The 23,972-nt window shown below is 35.3% G+C and overlaps 1 protein-coding gene across 1 annotated transcript; it reads right to left on the minus strand.

The window, feature by feature from the left end:
- Positions 1 to 287: 287 nt before the first annotated feature.
- On the minus strand, positions 288 to 20,992 carry LOC143350130 (uncharacterized). The gene is made up of 14 exons (XM_076781987.1): positions 20,768 to 20,992; positions 19,151 to 19,485; positions 14,455 to 14,731; positions 11,675 to 11,923; positions 9,472 to 9,896; positions 8,830 to 9,088; positions 7,341 to 8,386; positions 5,575 to 6,450; positions 4,950 to 5,338; positions 4,288 to 4,623; positions 3,944 to 4,020; positions 3,324 to 3,478; positions 2,505 to 2,575; positions 288 to 1,521 (listed from the first exon to the last, which is right to left on the minus strand). The coding sequence occupies exons 1-14, from the start codon at positions 20,971 to 20,973 to the stop codon at positions 1,357 to 1,359; spliced, it is 4,866 nt and encodes a 1,621-aa protein (XP_076638102.1). The 5' UTR covers positions 20,974 to 20,992; the 3' UTR covers positions 288 to 1,356.
- Between the last annotated feature and the right edge of the window lie 2,980 nt (positions 20,993 to 23,972).

Raw genomic sequence — 23,972 nt, forward strand, 5'->3', positions numbered from 1 at the left:
AAAAATTTAAATAGGTAAATTTAAATAAATTTAAATAAACTTTAAATAGTTAAATTATAGTTTCTACTAGAGTACTTGGAGATTTGCTAGAGAATTTTAAATATTTGCGTTTTATTTCTTTAGATTAAAGTATATTTTGTAGTATTTTTTATAGTGCCATTTATGTAGATAAATACTTACAGCGTTTGAGAATTAAAGGTATAATTAAATTCATAGTTTCTCTTAAATTTGCTAATTTTTTTTTTAGTTTTATTTCTTTAGAGTAAGGTAGATTTTATAGTATTTTTTATGGTGCCTTTTATGCACACAAATATTCACACCGTTTGAGAATTAATAGTATAATTAAATTTTCTAATTTGAAGCAACAAATATACATGAGTGATTATTTAAAATATTCGTGTTTTATTTCTTTAGATTAAAGTAGATTTTATAGTATTTTTTATGGTGCCATTTATGTACATAAATACTTACACCATTTGAGAATTAAAGGTATAATTAAATTCATTGTTTCTCTTTTTGCTAATTTGAAGCAACAAATAAACAAGAGTGATTTTTTCGTATGAAGATTGGAAAACCATGATCTGATTTATAATTGTTTATTTTACACAGCATTGCATACACGCGTGCAGTCACGTGTAGCTGTTACCTTTACACAAATATACAATAAATGTATGCGTTAATTACCGTATGGTCCCTGCTTTTGCAAGAACGCTTTTACAAGAACAATAAAGTTACAATAACGATCGGTGTTTGTAAATGGAATAATTCTTAATTTCTCGCAAAAGGCAGCGCACAGTTTATAAGAAATACGCAGAGAACTCGAAAGAAACGTTGATCGAAGTGAACAAAATTATTATACAAAATTCTATTTTCATTTTTCAACGTTATCGCTTAATTCTTAACGATACACTCGTTATGACTAAATAAAATTTATGCGTAGAACGCTTCGACCTAACTCATTATTCACAATGATAAATTACAACGCAATTCTTATATATTATTCAACATTTTTACAATAAGGTCGGTTACTTTTATACAGAATACATTTTCAATTCAATGCTTCTCGCGAATTTGTACATAAACTTTTCTCTGGCAGTTTTCGAACGTTTTTTTTTTCGTAGACGCATTATTCTACGTGAAACATAATATATCTTCGTGAAACTAATTTACAAATTTCATAGAAAATTTGACGTTAATTAATTTTAATTTTTTATTAATTGTTACGTCGTAAAGAAAGAATAGAAAATTATGTAGAAAAAGATAGAAACGTCTTTGACATTTTTTTTCTTTTCAAGCGAATCGAAGAATGCAGTAAAAATCGCCAAAACAAGAGGGCGTAGCTACCGCGAAGACTATTTAAACGCTTTTGGCATTTCTTTGAACACCGATCGACGATTTAGGCTTTTCTGTTTCATGTGCTTCCCCTCTGACAGTGAACGTCACATAATATTTTTTTGTACGATCCAGTCTTTCAGCTGGAAGAGCTATTATCTGCTTCTCCTCTCCATGCGTTACTTCCACCTTCAACAAACAATATTTTATGAATAAAAATTAAAAGAAAAATGTTATATTAAGAGTGCACTCTAGTGTGAAATGTGTTTTTTTAACTTTCTTGAGGAATTCTTTTCAAATAAACTATAACACCCTTTCGATTAAAATTTACAAGATTTAGTTGTGCATGTTTCAGTGATGTTTTAAAATTTTTTAGATGAAAGAAAGTTAAAATTGGTGACACTGCATACTCTCAAACATCCCTATAACAATGACATTGATCATCACGTCTTTAAACAGCCATAACTTCGTTAATTTTAAGGGTTTAGGCATAAGGGTTTGCAGATATATTTCTCAAATTATATTCTTTAAGAAAATGAAAAAAAGGAAATCGATTTTTTCAAAGGTTCACGCTAGAATACCCCCTTAAGGGGTTGTTTTCATTTGGTGTCGATTTTTAAATCATAGAATTATTATACAATTAGAAAAGGGTTTTTAAATTCTTCTTTCGTATTTAGTCGTTTATCAAGATAACACGGTGTAATTTTCATGCAATTATTATTAATTACTGTACACATGGTATAAGTAAAATGTAGATAAAAAAGTCGATAGTATCCATTAACAGAAAAACCACAACCACAAACTAGTGGATTTAGAGAAATTTATATTTTTAATTTGCATTGTACATGACACAAAACATTTTCGTAACAAATGATTAAAATGGTGGGAGTTCCTTTAAATGATAAATTGAAGTGAAACAAACATAAATTGAAATGATCTATTACCAATCATATTTGTTACAAGGAACATTAGTTATTGACATTATTTACTTGTAAATTAAAGAGTTGAATATTTATAAAACTACCACTCTTCAAACATGTACTTATTAAAATATTTTTCAGTGTATTTTTTTAATAAATAGATATTTTTTTGTTTTCTATAATTTTTATCTGCATTTTACTTGCAACCTGTACATTATTCGATTTATTCCGTTTCAAATTATCGAATGTTACCGTCATTTGTCCTTTTCCACGACTCTCTATCTTCGGAAGAAGATCCCCTTGTTCTTGGACGGCTCCACCTACTGCAATTATAATCTACAATCACAATAGGGAAACTGACTCGTTTTGAATATCATCTGATTTGAATTTTCGCATTCAGAGTTCCATTTCTCTATCATAAAAATTACAAGTGATACGGAAATTTAATTTTTCGTACTATCAACGTTACTACACAAAGTGAAAATGTCCAATTTTCATAAACTTTTTGCAGTTTTGTACAGTAGTCAACAAACTATCTTTATCTATTGTATTAACCGACTCCAGACTTATTAATAAAATCTTTTGTTCGTTTCATGATGGAAATCTGATCTCGTTGATTAAAATATAAATATTTGTTTTACATTAATAAAATTCAAAATTCCAAAATATTCGTATTTGGTGTTTTGGTATATCCATATGCAAATTTAATAAAAATATTTTTCAGTGTATTTTTTTAACAAACAGATATTTTGTGATACTATTTACACAGGTAGATTCATTGTTGAAAAATATATAATAACTCAATTTACATTTTTTCTCTACGCTTAATAGTTTTCGTGAATTTAGCCAAGCACGTTTTTTACGCCTTTATTTTATGATAATAATTAAGTAATAAATGATTACTCTATAATCCTTCAAAGTTTCATCGAAGTCGGACATTATCACTTCGGGTAGTTTCTTCGTAAATAAAGTGTTCGTAGAAGATCCAAATCTAGGCCCAATTCCAGCAAAAATGTTAAAAATGGAATTCTGAAAATCACGTTTTGCCAAGAATATAGTATAGCAACGTACGGTATGTATACACAGGGAAAGAAGTGTAAGCGCTTGTTGCATGATGACAACGATGAGTTTTCTGAGTACACTGTTTCGCCTCGGTGCAAAAGTCTGGAGTGGCTGGCCTTCTTTGGAGCTTTCTCAGTTGATCGTAGAGAAAAGCTTCGAAATGTCTGATAAAAGAGTATTAATTGTATTATTATTGTGTACTAGAACAGAGCAATCGAAATTGAGTATAGTGATCGTACTCAAGAATTTTCGAGATTTTCTAACAAATTTTCATCTTCATCCCTCGAGAATAGAAGTAATTTTTAAACATTTCGAGATTTCCTATTCTTGAAGAAAGTTTTTCTACATTTTTTTATCCTTTTCAGTTTTCTATAAATACTATAGCCTACAGACAATCTGTTTGCAATAATTGTTTTACGGTTTCTTACATCAGAGTAAATACAGTTGGAAGTTTATCTTTATTAAAATTTATCTTTCAATTTATATTCCCTTATTAATATTTATTAATATTCATATTGTACAATTTTTGTCTGAAGTCAAGTATAATTTGGATTATCTTTCGAAAGAATTCTTCTTTAATCTCTTCTCTAAAATATCACATTCAGGGTATAAAATTGGAAAATAATAACCTGAACGTTAAGGGTTGATCGTATTTTGCCACGCCCAGGGTGGGTCCAGCCATTCCAGCTTTATGGAAAGCATCCACCTGCGAAGAATACATTTTAATAAAATAACGTTAAATATTAATATAACTACAGTATTACTTATAACTCTGATTCAGTGTTTCCCAACCTTCTTTGGCTCAAGAATTAAAACCATTAAAAATGTCAATGACATACAAGAAAATAAAAGCCAGTTAGCATAAAAAACAATTTCTAGATTATATCGGTAATAAAGATAACGAATGCAACAATTTTTATTAGCCTTAAGTGTTAATAATTAAATATACGAGAAAATGGACGATAGTCACTACCTGTCTCTTCACCAGAACTTGCTCGTTCGCTCTGCCATGACGTATCTGCAATCTCTTTAGTTCCATCAATTGAAAAAAAATTTTTCTCTCCAGATGGTATCGTCGTAAGCTGATTTGCACGTCCCTAGTTATGGTATCCATGTTGAGAGTCTGTTGTTTCTCAGTGTTGGGGCAACATTTCATGATCCTTCTTCTTGGTATCCTCGATACTCTTGGACTGGGTTCGATACCACTGTCTCTGCCGCCACTGTCACGGCGCTGTTTCCCTTGCAATCGGTTGGTTCTGCTCTCCTGAGGACTTTGGATCCGCGTCAAACGAGTACGAGTAGGCTGTACCTTGTATCAGATGAAAATTAAATAATTTCAACGTAACGTAAAATGCAAATAAAAAGAAATTACGTTTTTCAAAGGTTCACATTAGAATACCCCCTCAAGATTTTGCAGTCGACAAAGTTCTTAAACATTAATAACCCGAAAAATATTCTATTTCTGACCCTATAATGATACATTTTTACAAAAAAGTGTCAAAATCTATCAATACATAAACTTTCATTCCAATCGATGACCTTAAGGTCTGTGTAAGAACCTTCTTTACATCACGAACCACCTGTCCATTCCAGTTTGTACATTTCACATGAAATCTAATTAAAAAAATTCCTTACTTGAGGTAACGAGTCCGACACGGAACTTCTACGGACATCGTGACCCACACGAGACGTTTCTTCCTCGCTAGTACTGGGCAACACTCTCACGACTCCGATTTCGTTGTCCTCTTCTGGCTCGGTCTCGTGCTCCTCGTCCTCTCCGATCGCGTCTCTGATTTCTTTCTCGATCTCTTCGTCCTCCTCGTCCCACTCTGGACTTTCGATGACCGCGACTATGGCGCTCCTATCCGGAGAACGTTCTTCCGAACTCTCGAACAAAGTCTTCTTCCGCGACGACGATCTTCCGCTGTGCCTAGCCTTTCCCGTCGAAGGCCTCGATCGTCTCGTTTGGGCCGACTTGGGGGAACTCGAGGAACTCTCGTCGATGTATCGAAAGCTCTCTTCTTCTGAAAGCACGCTCTTTTAACCCTTTGCACTCCACTGGCGCCGCTGTGGCGACAAATATACCTAATACGTACCATGGCTCGATTCAAGTTTCATTTACCATAACACAAATTGAGTTTACGAATATTTATACAGTTTTGTGAGAAGAAGAACATTTTTTATTTTTAGAAGTCACATCACAAAAGTGCAATTGATATTGCTAGTCTCGGAGTGCAAAGATCGAAAGTTCGATACTCACCTGCCGTCAACGCGTCCTCGATCGAGCGTTTTCTGATCTTCTTCGCGTCCTCGGTCTCGTTCGTCTGATCGTCCAAGTTAGACTTCGCCGGTGACGAGTCCCGAACGACCTCCTCTTCGCCAGATAGCTTCCTCTTCGTGGCAACCGGTGTATCGATGCTCAGCGACCTATCGTCGTCTTCCATCAACGCGGAGTCCCTGGACGCCGACGAAAATTCCGCGGACTTTCCGCGAGCGGAGTCCGCTTGATCCTTGTCGTCCGGCGACTCTTTGCTCGAACTCTCCAATTTGTTTCCACTATCTTTCTCTGGACTTTTCGCGGCTTCCTTATCGGTTTCCGGCGACTTCGACGACTCTTCCGCGCCATCTTTATCCGTTTTCTCCGACGTTGGTTTTACCAACACCTTCTTCGTGGAAGACTCCCGTTTCTTACTGAATTCTCTCCTCTTACGACCACTGTTGCTCTTCGAGGGGCTGGCACTTCCGCTCGATTGCCTCGTCTTTGGCTTTCTTTCGTCAAACGACGATTTCCTTCTGACCGTACCTGCTTCAGTTTTCGATTTACTTTCGGTCTCTTCTGGTGTTTGTCTTCTGTCTTCCTCCCCCTCAGACGGCGGAGTGTCTTCCACAGCAGTTCTCGACGTAGTAATTTCTTTTTTCGAACTTTCCTCCGAGTCCTCGTATTCTTCTTTGGATGTGCGTTCGGACGCGTTCGTCTTATCGTCGTGAGATCCTTTATCGAGACTCTCGTCAGCTTTCGATGTCGTTCCTTCGGACTTGGAATCGTCTTCTGCTTGATTCTGTAGTCGTTGAGATTCTTTCTGGGAATCCAGCGTGGAAGCTTCCGACTCGGTTGTCGCGTGTGCGTCTAACCTGCCTGGAAAGAGGACTCTACAGAAAATTGACAATGAGATTTCTTCGATCGTTAGACTTGTATATAATGTAGGAAAAGACTAGACATTTCTAGCAATATTAGAACCAAAAGTTTCGTAATTGATTTTATATCTTTGTAATTCTATCTCTAATTATAATTTATCTACTTATACAGGGTGTTCGACATCAATATGTTCAAAAACCAAGAATACTAATTTGTTGATTGAAGCTTCGTTAAAAAGTTATTAACAATGTATTTTTTCGACCCATTTTTCTGGGGCTCTAGAACCTCATTAATACGCATTGTTTGCATTTTGAAACATTAAAATCCTCCAATCCGTTCAGGAGTTATGACTTTTTAAACATACGCATGAAATTTCAGGGGAATCACCATTTCTGGTCAGACATTGTATTTTCGGTAAAGAATTTTTTTCTTGAAACTACATAGGATTTTGAAGGTATGGAACTTTAAACGTTAATAATTTTTTAAGAAAGCCTCAATGAACAAATTGGTATTCTAGATTTTCGTCTCATTTTGGCCTCTAGAATCTCGCATTAAAGTTTTTCCCAGAGTTGATCGAACACCCTGTATATGTATGTCTTCCACAGGTGATCGATTTTTGCCATTTTAGCAAGATTAAATTTTTACACAAAATTCTATTCTCTCGTATGGTTCACTTATTTCAACAAACTTAAAAAACACAATCTTTAAATATTAATCATATAATATGCCTTTTTTATCCAACGTTAAGTTACATGTTTTACTTTCTTTATTTTGTGAATAAACGAAAACACTTATTATCGTATTAATATCTTATTCGAATTAAGATGATCCTTCGATTCTACTTTTTCGACATGTTGATTTTTTCTAGCTCTGCTCTGTTACGTTTTTACCTGTTTCATCTATTCCTGGCTGTCTCTTCCTTACTGTCTCTTCCGTGGAGGATGTCTTATCTTTCCCACTCTCGTCTGTCCTCGTATCTTCTTTACCTTGATCTTCACCTGTATCTTTTTCACTTTGCCTGGTGGTCTCGTCATCCTGGCTCCTTCTTCTATCTTCCTCGCGTTGAGTCCTTTCTTGCGTGACTTGTTGCCTCATTTCTTCCACGTCTTTCCTCAAACTGGCTGCTTTCGTTACGAGATTGCTGCGCGATTCGTCACTCTGTTCAACGATATCGTCCACTTTGCTCGCGCTAGATCCAGCATCCCTGGTCACTACTTCCGTCTCTATTACTTCAGTCCTTAACCTGTCGTCGAAAGTCACTTCTTTCGTGCTTTCCAACACCGACTTTGGCGTGTCCGGAGGTTGGTCCTTGTGAACCATGGCTGTCACGATGACGCGTTCGACGGTTTCCTGGCTCGTGCTGTCGGTTATATCCTTACGATATCGAGTTTCGATTATTTTTCCTGGGCTGTCCTTGTCCTCGTCGATCGAGGTCCTCGGGGTCTCACGTTCACACAACTCAGACTCCTTGAATTCTTGGCCTTTGTCCGAGGATTGCGCTCGATCCGGCACACTGTCGCCATTGTTGGAAGATTTCGATTTGCTGGACTTCAATTTTCTTCTAGTGCTTTTGTGCGTCTTCGTAAATTTTGTCTCTTTCGAACTCTCTCTGGGTGTCTTCGATCTTCTCCCAGACACCACCTTCTCGCATTTCTTTTCCACGGACCTTTTCACCACCACCATTTCCAGACTGTCGTCGCTCACGCTTTCGTCGTCCTCGTCGTCCTTTCTCGAGTCCTCTTTCTCCTCCGTTTCATTGCCCTTGTCTGCTTTACTCTCTTCTCTATGCGTTTCAGATTTTTGCCTCGACGGATCTTCGACTCGTTCGTAGCTGTCCGAATCTATCGAGGATTCGCTGGAATTCTGCTTGGATCTCGTTGACCTTTTCTTGCTTCTCTTTCTTCTTAACTTCCGGTCCGTGTCATCCTCATCGTACCTACAACAGCGTGATAATTAAAGTAAAAAGGATAAATATTCGTTTGCAAATTTTCAATTTCAGATTTAAAATCAATAATTTCGAAACCTTCCATCTTGAGACAATAATTTATGTAGCATAAAAGCAACATTTAAAATTTAATGTACATTCATCTTGTAATGTCTCAGATTGTAAATTATTTCTAAGAAACACATCGTTAAACGCAATCAAATAAAATACATAATTGCTTCCGCGTGTCTTTCTTCGGAAATTCTTCTTTATCATTAAAAATAATGGGGTGTTTTAAATTCCAGTCTTATATGACGTATCCTGCATATTTCATGACTCATTCTGTATCGAACACGAAACGAGGCAACTTTTACGGGCAAAGCATTCTTGTTTCGTCGAAAATGAAGATCCGATTTTAAATGAGATAACGATGTACAAATTAGGAAACATGTTACCTTGCCGATTCACTGCGTGCTCGTCTCTGGTGATCTTTCTTCAAAGACGTCTTCGACAACCTGACTTCTTCTTCGCTGAAACTTCGACTGTCCTGGCGAACCAGTTTTTTCAAATTTCCCCTTCGTCGCGTTCTTTTCTCGATCCACTGTTCCTCGTAGTAGAGCTCTGGCAGTTTGAAGCCACGACCTCGTCTACGAGGACTGCTCTCCGTGTCGGTGCTGCTGTCGACGTGTCTCATTTGCATTCTCGCCGCGAACACTGAGGCATTCGTGTTCAAATTAAAAATCCAATGAAAGTATCAACGCTTGTTCGTAAAAAATTCCATGCAAGTTTCACGAATTACTCGATTATTCCTAAATAACCAAGTAAATAAAGGTTTATATTAAACCCTTGCAAAGGATATCGTTCACCTTATAGGAATCTGAATTATAGACTCTAAACTTTAAAACAATTTTAAGTAATTTTATATCCTGAATAATTGTAAATATTTGTCTGATGGAGGATTGTTTAGAAACATATAAACATTGAATAAATAGTAAACAACTCAAATTTCTATTCATTTTCTATGATTACATCTGCAACAACCGTTGAACAGAAAGTTTATATCTTAAAAATATCTGTGAAAATATACCTAACCTGACCTTTATTCGGTACAGTTCTCTGCATCTTGAGTTGATGGGCCGTGGTGCCACCATGCATTTGAATCAACTTTGCACAGTCCCTGTGTCCTCTGTAAAGCGCTGCATCCAGGGCAGTCATCAGGTTGCCTTTGCTGGTTCGTAGCACGGCATTGATTCTGGCGCCGTTGTCTAAAAGGGCCTTGCAGACATCCAAGTGTCCATGCAAAGCCGCCACGTGCAAAGGTGTCTTCCCATCGTGGGTGGCAACGTCCAACGTGCCTGGACGTTTCTTCGCCAGCCATTTTATCAACTCGATTCTGCCGGAAGCCACCGCCTCGTGAGCGACGCCGGTACCGCGAACAGTCCTCGCGTAAAGCGAACCGCCATGTTGTGCTAAGATTTTCAGGGTCTCCAATTGACCTTTGGCTGCGGCGCAAAGTGCTGGTCTGAAACGTGTTAAGTCTCCTATAACTTGAGTGTACTTAAAAATTCTTCTATTTTCGAATTTTAAATGTATCGTCCTCCTTATGCTGGAATATCTAATTCCATAAATGTGTTTAACTTCCAAATCATGCGTGTCTTATAACTACACTGTGGATCTTTAGGGAAATTCATATTTTTATTAATAGAGTTGATGAAATGAGAGCTTTGTAAATGGTTGTCTCAACCCCTAGAAGTAAACCTTATATTTTTGTATATTGAATGCATTACGTAGTTTCTTGAGAATTAAAATTTCCCATAAATGTTCACAGTAGAACGAAATATTAAAAAGAACTGTGCATCAAATTTTAAAGGAATTCTTGTAGAAAGACTTGAGACTTCAATTTCGTGATGGCTTTAATTTGTCATTGGTTATTCAATAATTGGTTGGTCAATAATGGTCTATGGCTGTAAACTTAGAATTGTTTCCTAAGTACTCTGTTTATAGGTTCTAAGACTACATGGAACTTTAAATGTTATATTGTTTTTAATCATCAGGTAAGATGCACTAAGTACGTGGTTATAGTGGAGCAACGAGGATAAAAAGTTGAGGCAGAAGAACTTTTATTTTTAGCTGCACCGTTGTTATACATCGTCTTTCGCGATGCTCAACTCTTTAGTTCCACTATAATCGTACCCTATTAGGAATTCCATTTTCCCAGTTTCAGTATGAAAGTACAACGCTTATGCTATACTGCGAACATAATGATACTGATAGTCAGTCTTTAGCCTCTGGTACACACGTATCGAGTATTATTAGTGTCATTGAACTCTAAGAACTTTGATATCTAGCGTGTGCGCTAGTGAAACGTTAAAATCAATTTCCACATACACGCAGCATGCAGCTTTGATAGTGGATATAAACGTATGGGAAATAAAAATTTAATTTTTTGTCACGAACGTCCGTTAAAGCTAAAGAAATACTTTGACAGTTGGTCGAAGTAATTTGTATTATTCATTGACAATTAACAATTATTAATAATACAATATAAACGTTTTTCATCATTTTTTGGGTCTGCTCCAAACGTGAAAACTATTTTAAAAAACATATAAAATAAAATAAATGCAATATCTTTTAATTATATATGAAAAATTAAATTAATTGTCTATGTATGTAAAGTGTTACGTATATCTTAAATTAACAAAAAATTTTGTGCTTTTTAAACCTGTCTTTTTTTTGGAAAAAGAGATATTGTAAGTGATTCATTTAGTTTAACACGTTTCTTAAGAAGGATATTGAATTGTGTTCATTTTCAATGTTTTCTAAAAGATTTTTCACGTCTGAAGAAATCTTACACGAATGGTCAGGAAGTTCACGTTGTTTTATTAGTAATTGTTAATTGTTAACAAATAATATTTAATTTCAACGTTATTTTTTAATACTTAACCCTCTATTACATAATGTGACTGAATAGCAACGAAATAAAATAAATCTGTAAAGTTGGTTGAGAATAAATATGACATATTCATGATGTTTTCTTATAACAACATAAATGGTCTTACAAATTCAGCTATTTCTTGTTCAATTTGAGTATCAATTGATCCATGGAAATGTATATGTAAATAACAAAAAAATTATTTCTCTATATAAGTTTTAGAAAGTAAAATAGCTTCATGCAATATAATATCAGATTCTATATTATATGCAATATAATATAGAAAGTTTTAAATATTTATAGGCGTTTCTCTCAATTTGAAAACGACTATTCTAGCCAATATAAACAGCAATTCCATCGATACTTACGTTCTACCCTTTCGATCCTGTCGATTGGGATCAGCTCCTAGTTTCAGGATTAAAGCTGTGGCGTCAGCGTGGCCAAGGGTGGCTGCATAATGCAGGGCTGAGCATCCATTGTCGTCCACGTGGTCAGGATGAGCACCACAAAGATTCACCAAAGCTTCCACGCATCTGGCGTGTCCTCTGGACGCAGCACAATGAAGAGCCGTGAGGCCATCTTTGTCTGCAGCCCCTGCAGCAGCTGAACCACCTGCTCTGTATTTTAATTATCGCTTTAGAATGAGAAATTCTTTCGATCTCTATCAAGTCTCTAAACATTATGGCGCATGAAAGCTTCTGATCGAAAATACTACTTGAAATTTAATTTCGTTATATTGCTTGCATCGACGAACAGATATTTTGGATTATTAGTATACTTATTCAAGTATTTTATTATACAATGTTTACGTTATTCTTCATGAATAATGCTATGTCAGAGCAAACTCTTTGAATAGTATTCTTTCTTCACTAATATTCTAGATTATATGTTTTTGATAATGTGTTTTGATAATTAATCAATGTTTGTTAACGCCCAAGGAAATGTTACCATACGTTATCTTGTAGTTTAACCTTCAAGTGGACTTTCAATCTTAGTTTCAAAGTCATCTTTCTCTTCCACTTACCATGCAACAGATTCTTTAAAATATCAATTCTTTTATAGTGTAATAAGATTAGAAATACATGGAGGTATTAAAAATTTGAAAACTAAAGTGGGTGAGATTAATTTACGACTAATGTCAAGCATAGTCAATTCAATTCATTAGAACTCTGTGACGAAAGACACTACTAAGAGTTATTAAGAGCCCAACAATTTAATTATTTTACCAAATTGGTAAATGGAAATCAACTTTCCTTTAACACTAAACCTACCGCGACCGGTCAAATGACCGTTTTTAAAATTTCGTTTAGAATTTCTAACACAAAATATTATTTTAGTGCCATTTAACTTCACGACTTTTCTTATAGTATACGTACAATGAATTTTACAATATTCACTTCTAATCTTATTGTTTATTTTCTGAGAAAAATATGTAGTCTGTCTTGCTTACCACGACCGGTCATTTGACCGGTTGAACGATTTATGTTTTTTTGTAAAAAACTGGACATTTGGTACCAAATTCTGGTTAGCTTCCGATGTAAATAGGAAATATATGTATAGTAAAGACGAAAGGAGAGAATTTACAGTTCCCACTGTCTTAGAACAGTCTAACAACGCGTATTAAAAATACTAAAAACTTTAGACGCGTGCAGTTCCGAAACTATTAGCTTTTTATTAATTATTGAGACATTGTTAGAAGCGGCAAAGCCTCCCCTTTAAAATGACTTTTGGTTTTTGTCGATCCGATTTCCCGTTTTCGAGATATCGTAATTTATGTAAAAGGTAATTTTTTAAATTCTGCTGTCTCGCTATTAATGCGTATTAAAAATAGTTAAACTTTAGACGCGTGCAGTTCCGAAACTACTAGAGTTTTATTAATAATTGAACCACTGTTAGAAGCGGCAAAGCCTCCCCTTTAAAGTGGCTTTTGGTTTTTGTCAATCCGACTTTCCGTTTCGGAGATATCATCGTGTAAAGACAATCGTAATTTTTAAAATTCCGCTACGTCTGACTCTCCGCCTTATGAAAGCCTATTGACGCGTATTAAAAATACTAAAAACTTTAGATGCGTGCAGTTCCGAAACTATTAGTGTTTTTTTAATTATCGAGGCATTGTTAGAAGCGGCAAAGCCTCCCCTTTAAAATGGCTTTTGGTTTTTGTCGATCCGACTTTCCGTTTTGGAGATATCGTAATTTATGTAAATGGTAATTTTTTTATCTCTGTCTTCGTCTGACGCGTCGGACCTCCTTGTCGCACGTGCGTGGTGCTGACCTACCCTGCGTACGTGACTCTCGTGACCTAGTGTCGGCGTAGTATTTCCAAGAATTTACTACGCACTGTTTACTATTGTCACGCGCGCGTTATCAATGAACTCGCGAGCGCACAACAAAACGTAAACAAACTGTATCTCCGAAACTAGCCACCGCATCGACTTGAAATTAAAATCGCTATATCTCCGGAACTAATTATGCTATCGACTCGTACAAACGCTCATTTTAAAGGGCATTTCATCCTCTATCCAATGACTATACTAGCTACTATAATTTTTGCTATCTTCTATGTTTATTTTGATATTTACTTTGACGCTACATACCCAAAGAAGTTTTAGCAATTTCTATTGATCGTACGACTAGTGTACGATAAAACTGGACCATAAATTGTTTATTTAATTTAAAATGAATTTAAATACAGGTTGTTTGCGTAATTACTAGCTAGCACTTTTTCTTAAATAATTCTTTTCTCTAGAACTAACTACGGTATCGACTTGGAACGAAATTCGTTTTCAAGGGTGTTTTATCTTCTTTCCGATGAATATTAAAAAATTTTTTCACATAGAAGAAAAGAACATCTTACGAATAAACATCAAAACACAAGTTTCTATACATATAATGTAAAAATTAGAAGTATGTTGCCTCGTAAAAGAGAAAAAGAAAGATTGGTCATTTGACCGGTCATGGTAGGAATGGGTATACATGCAGTGTCGGTAGGTTTAGTGTTAAAGTATTTAAAAAATAATGAGTTAAGGGAGGATTACATAAATTTTCAAATAATTACATTTGACATATATTAAACAATTGTTAGTTTAAATTTGCGGACTCGTAGCTGCACCAATAATCCACTTAAGGGTTAAACAAGATGAAAGTGTACCTGGCCAATGCCAAGACAGCTTCAACGCTGCCAGCACTTGCTGCCCATAGAATTGGCTGTCTTCCGTCCTCGTCTTTCGCGTTTACATCGGCGCCGAATTCCAAGAGCGTTTGGAGAACTTTTAAGCCAACCTTCTTAGGCACAGCTAGCTCGGCAGTTGCGGCCGCGCCGCAACATTGAGCGGCATAGTGCAGAGGAGATCCCCCGCGGAGATCAGGCGTCGAGGGTCGTGCACCTGCTGCTAACACCAGCCGAACACACTCTGCTTCCCCGCATACTAAACACACGCAAAAACGTAGGTATACTCGAGCATACTTAAAGGGTTACGCCATGTCGAATGTTTCATAAAACTCTTTCCCTTAAATTACTACGTGTCAATACTAACAAGGAAAAGGCAAGGCTTTGTAGATTTGGTTACCTGGTTTAATAATATACAGGGTGTTTGGCCACCCCTGGGGAAATTTTTAATGGGAGATTCTAGAGGCCGAAATAAGACGAAAATCAAGAATATCAATTTGTTGATTGAGGCTTCGTTAAAAAGTTATAGAAACATTTCCGGCCACACAGTATATTTTCGGTAAAGAATTTTTTTCTCGAAAGTACGTAGGATTTCGAGGGCACGTGTATTGATCAAATGATTGTAATTGAACCCTACAACTGATAATAAGTTTTCGAGAACGATTTGAAATTTTTTAACTTTGTCGAAAAATTTCTCCACTTACTTGAATTTTTTTCTCGAAAGTGGGTAGGATTTGGGGGATATGTGTATTGACAAAAAATGATTGTAATTGACCCCTGCAACTGAAAATAATTTTTCTAGAACGGTTTGAAAATTTTTAATTTTGTCGAAAAATTTTACAGCTTCTCGAATTTTTTTCTGGAAAGTGAGTAGGATTTCGGGGGTATGTCTATTCACCAAAAATGATTGTAATTGACCACTGCAACCGAAAATAATTTTTTCAGAACGATTTGAAATTTTTTTTTTTCGCCGAAAAATATAGGCACCCTACCCCCGTCGATTTTCCTTAAAAATTCCTTTTTCATTTTTAGTAATTTTGTTTGACGCCCTACAGAAAAGTTGTCTAATACTTTTTTGTAGGTACTCATGAGCTCTACTTCAGAAAAAAGTTTCATTGAAATATATTCAATATTGTAGGAGTTATGGCTGATGGAAAATTGGACCATTTTTATGGTGTTTTTCTCATTTTTCGGAGTCAAGGATCAACTTTTCGAATATTTTTGCGATTTATACATATTCTCCACCAAAATACGCGTAGTTTGCTTTTTTAAACATTAAAATCGTCCAATCCGTTCAGGAGTTATGACGTTTTAAAGATTTGCATGAAATTTCGGGGAACCATTTCTGGCCTCAAATTAGATTTTCGGTAAGGAATTTTTTTCTCGAAAGTGGATAGGATTTCGGGGTTATGTCTATTGACCAAAAATGCTTGTAATTGACCCCTGCAACTAAATATAATTTTTTTAGTACGATTAAAAATTTTTTAATTTCGTCTAAAAATTTCAGCATCTATTCGAATTTTTTTCTCAAAAATGAGTAGGATTTCGAGGGTATGTCTATTGACAAAAAATGATTATAATTGATACCTGCGACCGAAAATAATTTTTCCAGAACGATTTGAAATTTTTTAATATAATTTTTTAATAACTTTTTAACGAAATTTTATTAAAGAAATTGATATTGTTGATTGCCGACTTATTTTGGCCTGTAGAACCTCCCATTAAAATTTCTCCCAGAGGTGGCCGAACACCCTGTATAACATTATAAGAGTAATGTTCAATAATTTTTGAAATATTATTGATTAAAGTGTCATTATTATCTACAAATATAATTTTAATTTTTCAACTGTCGATTACCACTATGGAGTAATGGTGAAACGTAGTTTGTAAACGCATCGTTTGATCGAAGAAAATCTGCACGCTATTGCACAATCAAGGCACCAACGTTTATCGTTAACGCATCAGTAGGAATAATTGATCATTTAATCGAACCATGGTGTGATTCATTGAAAGGGGAGGGAGATTATATAATTTGGAATTACTGGTATAGAGGTGCACAGTAAAATATAAAAACACTTATTGTGTATATTTGTAAAGAAGTACATAGATTGCCACTGTGTAACTTACACAAAATGTTTATCTTAGAAAATTTCTAAGATTATTGATGATTTCTAAGATTATCTTTAATCATCATGATTCGATACTCGATGAAGAACCATTGACTTTACAAGCTTCAAAGTAACGATCGAATAGGTTGAAACATTACTTCGCAAGAATTGTCCTCGCATGAGACGTTTGCGAATTATACAGATGAATCTGTCGATAGGAGCTTTTTCCACCGTGGAATAGACGAACGAATGTAAGAGTAGGCAATTGCGGTGTCGAGCAATAAATCCGTGGTCATTTGAATACATCAAGGACGACTATGGTCAATCTCGTGGGTTATCTCGGCCTGGACCTCGCGTGTTCCTTACCAGACCGGAATAACGTCATCGAAACTGACCCAGTAACCTTACTTGACCAATCCACCCTCGCTCTGTCGGAGATTGGCAGAAAAGATACGCCCGGTAATTCACAGTTTCCGCAGCTTCTAAGGAATCGTTAATGCGCGGTCGCGTAGGATTCGACCTTTCCGCGAAGAAAAAAACCAACTCGATTTGCATTGAACCGACTGTTTACGGTTATTTTTCACGAACTTGAATAATGCTCTGACAATCTCGATCGCGATCAGCCATCACCTTTGACCGTAAAATTACCACCCGGTTGCCTTGTTGCAAACTGAATATTAGACATTGAATGCTATGGCGTAAATTGTATAATACAAACCTAGGTACACTCACTTAACACTCGAAATTGCGGGGACTATATTATTGTAAAAATAATATATTTATTTTCTGATGTATTATTTTACATTTCTGTCTACCTGAATAATTGTTATGCTATAAATATTTCGTCGTACCAGTTAAATTGTCCAATTTTATTTTCTAGTTAAAATTTCACGGTGATGTACCTTTTATAACAGAGAATAATAATCTCAATATAAACTGTCAAAATGGGTAAAAATATATTATCATTAATTGTATGCTTGTTATGGTATTGAGATTAATTTAGCAACAATATGTAGAAGGACATAGAAAATCGTAATGACAGATAATATTTTTAAATACAATTGCTTACAAAATACCCTTGGTGAGTTTTTTGATGACGAGAAATAGTAACTTTTTGGTAGCACTTTATTTTCCAAAAAATTGATTTTGTGTATTGTGTTTTTGACACAACAACATTGAATTCTGACTATTGTGTTCTTAAATACTGATTAACTTCACTCTGTGGCACATAGAAGTTACATGCTACCATATTTTTTCTGACAATAGATATGCAATATGTGTAAACAAAAATACTCCTATTAGTTTTTATTTATTTTTAACAATAAATTTGACTATGTTTATGGTATCCCCAGTTTTCATATCAATAATTGTCGTAATGCTTGGTATCTATTAAAAAGTTTTGTTCTTAAGAGGTGCTATTAAATGTAAATATTTCTAGTTGCCATAACATCGAGAGTAAATTATTGCACAACCTTAGGGGTAGGAGACAAAATGAGAGAATTTTTGAGTTAGGGAGGAAAGGAAATGAGCACTTATTCTGGCTATAGACTCTCAAGGGAGACGTTTAAGGGGGTATTCTAGTGTGAATCTTAAAAAAAATCGATTTCTGATTTTTCCATTTTCTTAAAGAATATAATTTCAGAAATATATCTGCAAAATCTTATACGTAACTTCTAAAATTAACGAAGTTATGGCTGTTTAAAGATGTGATGGTCAACGTCATTGTTATAGGGATACAAAACTTTAAAAGTTCGTTAAAAAAGTCGAGACTATGTTTACCAGAACGATGTCCATGATATCTCAAAATCTACTTGACTTAAAATTGGCTTAAAACATTAAATGCACATTCAGTATATGTATAACTATAGCTCGTATTAGAATCGACCCAAAATTTTTTCTATCTCTTTAGGCCCAAAATTTAAAAAAAGAACATGAAAAAATTGATAATCAAACTTCAAAATGTCACCATTTTTTTAATTATTGACTTTTTCCTTTTATTTTAGTACCAGGTATAGCTAAACTCGTACTAATTAAGAATCTTTCAGGTTTTTTCATTTCGAACAAACAGAATGGCCAGAATCATGGACACTATTGTGAGACAACCCTTTTTAAAAATTATGCAATGTCACCAATTTTAACTTTCTTTCACCAAAAAGAATTAAAAAATGTCACCAACACATGTATAAATAGACCTTCTAAATTTTACTGCAAAAGGTGCTATAGTTTATTTTCAAAAAATTTCTCAAGAAAGTAAAAAAAAACGCATTTGACATAGAATACCCCTTAACACTTTCACTGCCGCATCAGCCACATATGGGTGACAGTATTTACCATTGTGATTAGAGAAAAATTAATTCTCGAGTTTTGATGTTGAGGGAAATTTTGGATGGAATTTATGAATTTTACCAAAGTTACGAAAATAAGTACTGAAATAAATTGTACATACGTTACATAGCTTACAATGGTCCAAAATCAAAATTTTACTTTTGTAGAATATTATATGGTCTTGATCTGGCAGTGAACGTGTTAAATGGACACCGAACGCAAGAGTGATATTTAAGAAATGGTACCGGTGGCCCAGTGAAGTACGCTGTGTCCCTCCAAGTCTTTGGCGTTCACGTCGGCGCCGTTCGCTAGCAAAACAGCCACCAATTGTGTGTCCCCCGCGATGACTGCCAAATGAAGGGGCGTGTGCCCCTCGGCGTCGGGCGCGTTCACAAGTTCCGGTGCCGCCGCGGCGACGGCACCTCCGGTTCCAGCGTCCATGCAGTAATGCAAAGTGTTCCTCAAAGTGCGATCTCTGTAGCCGATCGTCTCCTCCTGCTCTTTTAACAGTCTCAGGACTCTTGCTCTGTCACCCTGTTGGCAAGCGTGCATCAAGGGCGTAGCGCCGATTTGCAGCACTCTGTAAGAGTTAAGCAGTCTTTTGCATCCGAGAATAGGATTCTCCGAACGTCACTTCGATTCTATTTGACGTTCGTTGCTGATTAAGCGACAGGATAATGACACGCGTCGTACGATGCATTTTCATATCGATATTCGTGTTCGTGTTTGGCCAATCATTAAAAAATTTTAATGGGAGATTCTAGAGGCTAAAATAAGACGAAAATCAAGGATAGCGATTTGTTGATCGAGGCTTCGTTAAAAAGTTATTAATGTTTAAAGTTTGCATACGCAAACAGCTGCATACGCGTGATAGTGGTTTTACAGGCGAAACTTTAAACGTTAATAACTTTTTAATAAGGCTTTGATCAATTAATTGGTATTCTTGATTTTTGTCTTATTTTGATCTCTGGAATCTTCCGTTAAAATTTTTCCCAGGGGTGGCTAAACACCCTGTATATTTAGTTCAATTTTACGAAAATCAATGAAGGGGGAAAAATGTTGAATATGAGAAATATCTCATTTTTCATGATTAATAATATGATCTAAATATTAAGTTTTATTTGGTAGGATGTATTTGTTTATCGACTGAGATTTATGTTCGAGGGATGAAAACTACCCTCAAGGTTGTGGATGAAATGTAAGAAGTACTACTGTAGTTAGTGGGTATTTTATAAATATTTCTTTTACCGTACGTTTCTACTAGCTGAGAATTGCTTACTTTAAATAACATATATTTTCCTATTTTCTAAATTTCGCCAAGTACAATTAAAAACATAAATTTCAAGTTATAGAAGTCAGTTTGTACAAATGCGTATTGTAGAAGCTTCAAGCGAATGATCAAATACCATTTTTAATTATCAATATGTATGGATATTTATAAATTGTACAACTTTTTTAATGAAACAGATTTCAAAACTTTTATTAGGAAAAGATTCATAACATAAACGATACTTCACACTTATAGAACGTCGTAAATAACAGTTCAAATATAATATCATCAATAGCAAGAAACTCGATACTTCCAACGTGCATAAATATAAAAGTGATTCCATTCTCGTTACACGAGAATTTCTATTTATTTGTTCTAATCTAAATAATATGACGTGTATTATAAAAACTTCGTTGCAACAGTTTCAACGGAATCCAAAAAAAAAGTTCCATATCCATTTCAACCGTTGCGTTGGTTCGAATTTGTTAGAAACTTCGTGCACGTTTGGTAAAATTCTACTCGCGAGCATAAGTAAAGCACCTGCTCTAAACAACGCCCGAAGAAATGCATATCGATCGAGGGGCTAGTGTACCTGTAAGGCCTTTTTTTCTGATGATCCTGATACCGTATAGCGCTGGGTGCATCACGCGACCATTGGATCCCAGGCGTTCTCTGTTTCTGACGATGATTTCTGTATGGTGTCAGCGGGGGCAGGGACACATCGGCAACAGTTTCTTGCTGCTTCGGTTTAGGCTTCTCCTGGACCTTCAACGGGATCGGCGGAGTCTTAGTGTCCATGCCCGTCTCTGGCACCGGTTCGCAACTAGTCCGACCTCGCGTGGAAGCATCTTTCGCCCTCTCGGCGGATCGAATTCATCGCGCCGAAGAGAATGTCCGCTGCCTCTACCCTCACTGAAGTGGGTCAGTGCTTGGAAAAAAGATATCGAGCATGCACTTCATTCACCAGCGCAAACGTTTACTCTCAACATTAGATTAAAAATACTTTTCCTATCGTTTTACGATTTTATTAAATTAAAATTACAGTCAACAGCGAAATTTATGAGATTTTATAACGAGCCCATTATACTAATATATTGTAAAAAATTTTAAAAACATCAACATCTTTAAAAGAAACATCAATTTAAAAATTCGTGAATAAATCAACTAAATAAAATCGAGTTCATTAGTAAATAATATTATTCTTAATTATAGAGAAATAATATGTATTCAGCAAACATTTATCCTCAACATTCGGTTAATAATACTTTTCCTATAGTTTTATAATCTCATTAAATCGAAAATACAGTCGACAGTGGAATTTATGGGATTTTATAACGAGCCCATTATATTAATATACCGTAAAAGATTTTAAAAACATCGACATCTTTAAAAGAAACATCAATTTTTAAATTTGTGAATAAAACAACCAAATGAAATTGTGTTCATTGTTAAATAATATTGTTCTTAATTACAGAGAAACAATATGTATTTAGCAAACATTTATCCTCAACATTCGGTTAAAAATACTTTTCCTATAGTTTTACAATTTTATTAAATCGAAAATACAGTCGACAGTGGAATTTATGGAATTTTATAACGAGCCAATTATATTACTAATATACCTTATAAAATCTGAGAAATTTGAGGAATATCGACATCTTTGAAAGAAACATCAATTTTAAGATTCACGAATAAAACAATCAAATAAAATTATGTTCATTATTAAATTATATTGTTTCCAATTACAACGAAATAAAGTGAAAATTACTGAAAAGTAAATCGAGTTTAATGTTGATTGTGCTGTAGTTTATAGAAGCGTATTAATACAAATAGAACATAAGTTTATAAATATATTATTTGTTTTCTCTAATATTCCTTTTTTTTCAATCAATTTTTTGTTAATATAGGGAATAATGGTCATAACTAGTCTTCTGATCTTTATGCAAATTCATATATTTGTTAATAGAATCAATGAAATAGAAACTTTGTAAAATGTTGTCTCAATCCCTAAATATAATAATTCTTACTTTAAATATTTCTTACATTTTTGCATATTAACTGCATTCTATAGTTTTTTGAGAATTAAAATTGTTCGAAAATGAATTGATAGTTCGTACATAAGGTGTCTCATATAACATTAAAAAGAACCTATTTTTGGTCGAAAAATTTATTCTATTAGCATCTCTGCTTTATACCTGTCGACGAGGAGTTACAAACTTATGACAAATAGCTTACTCTATCTAATAATCATAATTCTATGTCTTCTAAACGTACTGTTCTTTTATAAATGTCAGTTATGAGGTTTAGTTGTCATATAATTGTACGGTGTTAAATAAGTAAATACAACTAAATACTTATTGCACTCATTTCTTTCAATAATCAATAATTAAATTCATAAATTACCGACGTAACTTCGTACGTGAATATATTTCCTTCCTCATTTTCCAATCATAACTGTTTTCATGTTACACCAGTTGCTTAGTTGCCTGACTGAACGTTTACGCGAACATTTTTTTATCATTTACGTGAAACGAATTTGCCTGTGAAGATACGCCCGCATCGTTTGAAACATCCTGTATAAAAATCGCGAGCTACGAATATAACTCGATTACGAGTAACAAATGTAGTGGGGAGTTTCGTAATCCCTCCAGAATCTTTTTTGTATCGTGTAATTCCACGACTATCCGTATCTACTGTTTGACTGAAGGCGTTTAAACTACTGCTGCGCGATAGGAGTAAACACAGCCGCCTGCGTGACTGAAACCGAACACCCCCCACAGCCGTACCAATAATAATCACCGGTCCTGGAACGTTCAAGTGTCAGACAAATCCGCAACGATGCAGCAATGCTACTGGCGAGCAACAAAATGCGTAGAAATTTTTTCGTTGCTCCCAAGTCGAGGCGGTATCGATTTCGCGTCCAGTTTTCCAACGAACTCGTTATAAGTTGAGGATAAAGAATGGTTTTCGTTAATAATCGACCGACAGACACCGAGGCCTCGTTCCCTGAAGAAAACCTGACACGATCGCAGATCCTATCAGGCACTTATCACTAAACTCGACCCGAATTTAAAGCTCGGTTACTGTCCACGTGGTGAACTGACCAGGTCACTCGCTGCCATAGAAACCTAACGTCACAACACCTATCACCAGCAGGGAACCATTATGCTAGATTTCACGGCAAGGTCGCCGCCTTAAATTTTCTTTTAACCATCGTCTAGAGACAAACGAGATTAGAATACGATCGAAGGTGCAACAATGACCGTTGTCCAAACGCATAGTGATCGTTAAGAAACGTAAAAGGAAACTCGAACGACCTCTGCGCTTCGTGCGAAGCGTGTCGTTTGCACCTGCAATGAATCATTAACGCTGGAACAACCAGCCCCGTCGAAACGACAGGCTCAGATTTCTGGTTAGTGCAACTATCGTTGTAATTTTGTCGGAATTTTTGTCGACTTTCGCGGAAATAAAAACATTATTACGCAGGATTAATAACAAATTAAACGTTTTCTCAAATAAAGTTCTGTCATTTTTATCGTTAAATGAACCTTTACGAAGCTTAATCAATTTTGAGAACTGGAAAGCAGGGAACATTTATGACGTTAAATATTGTTTTTTAAAATGTAGGTAAGATTGAGAAATTTATTGTGACTTCTGAAAAGTCTACTAGTTTTTGGGCTCTGAAACGTGCTGCTGTGCAGTAAAGAAAGAAGCGTGATAAAACGTAGAATTTGATAAGCAGCTGGAGAAAAAGTAAGCGAGCTAAGAAGCATAGCTCGTTCGTTTCAGTCGTTTTA

Source organism: Colletes latitarsis, chromosome 14 (assembly GCF_051014445.1).
Source record: "Colletes latitarsis isolate SP2378_abdomen chromosome 14, iyColLati1, whole genome shotgun sequence".
In the NCBI taxonomy this organism is placed as follows: Eukaryota; Metazoa; Arthropoda; class Insecta; order Hymenoptera; family Colletidae; genus Colletes; species Colletes latitarsis.

Coding starts and splice junctions, on each gene's coding strand:
- LOC143350130 (XM_076781987.1), bottom strand. CDS start 20,973: ATGGACACTAAGACTCCGCCGATCCCGTTGAAGGTCCAGGAGAAGCCT. Junction 11,924..14,454: donor GCTGTCTTGGCATTGGCCAG/GTACACTTTCAT, acceptor ATTAAAATACAG/AGCAGGTGGTTCAGCTGCTG. Junction 4,624..4,949: donor TGTCGGACTCGTTACCTCAA/GTAAGGAATTTT, acceptor ATCTGATACAAG/GTACAGCCTACTCGTACTCG.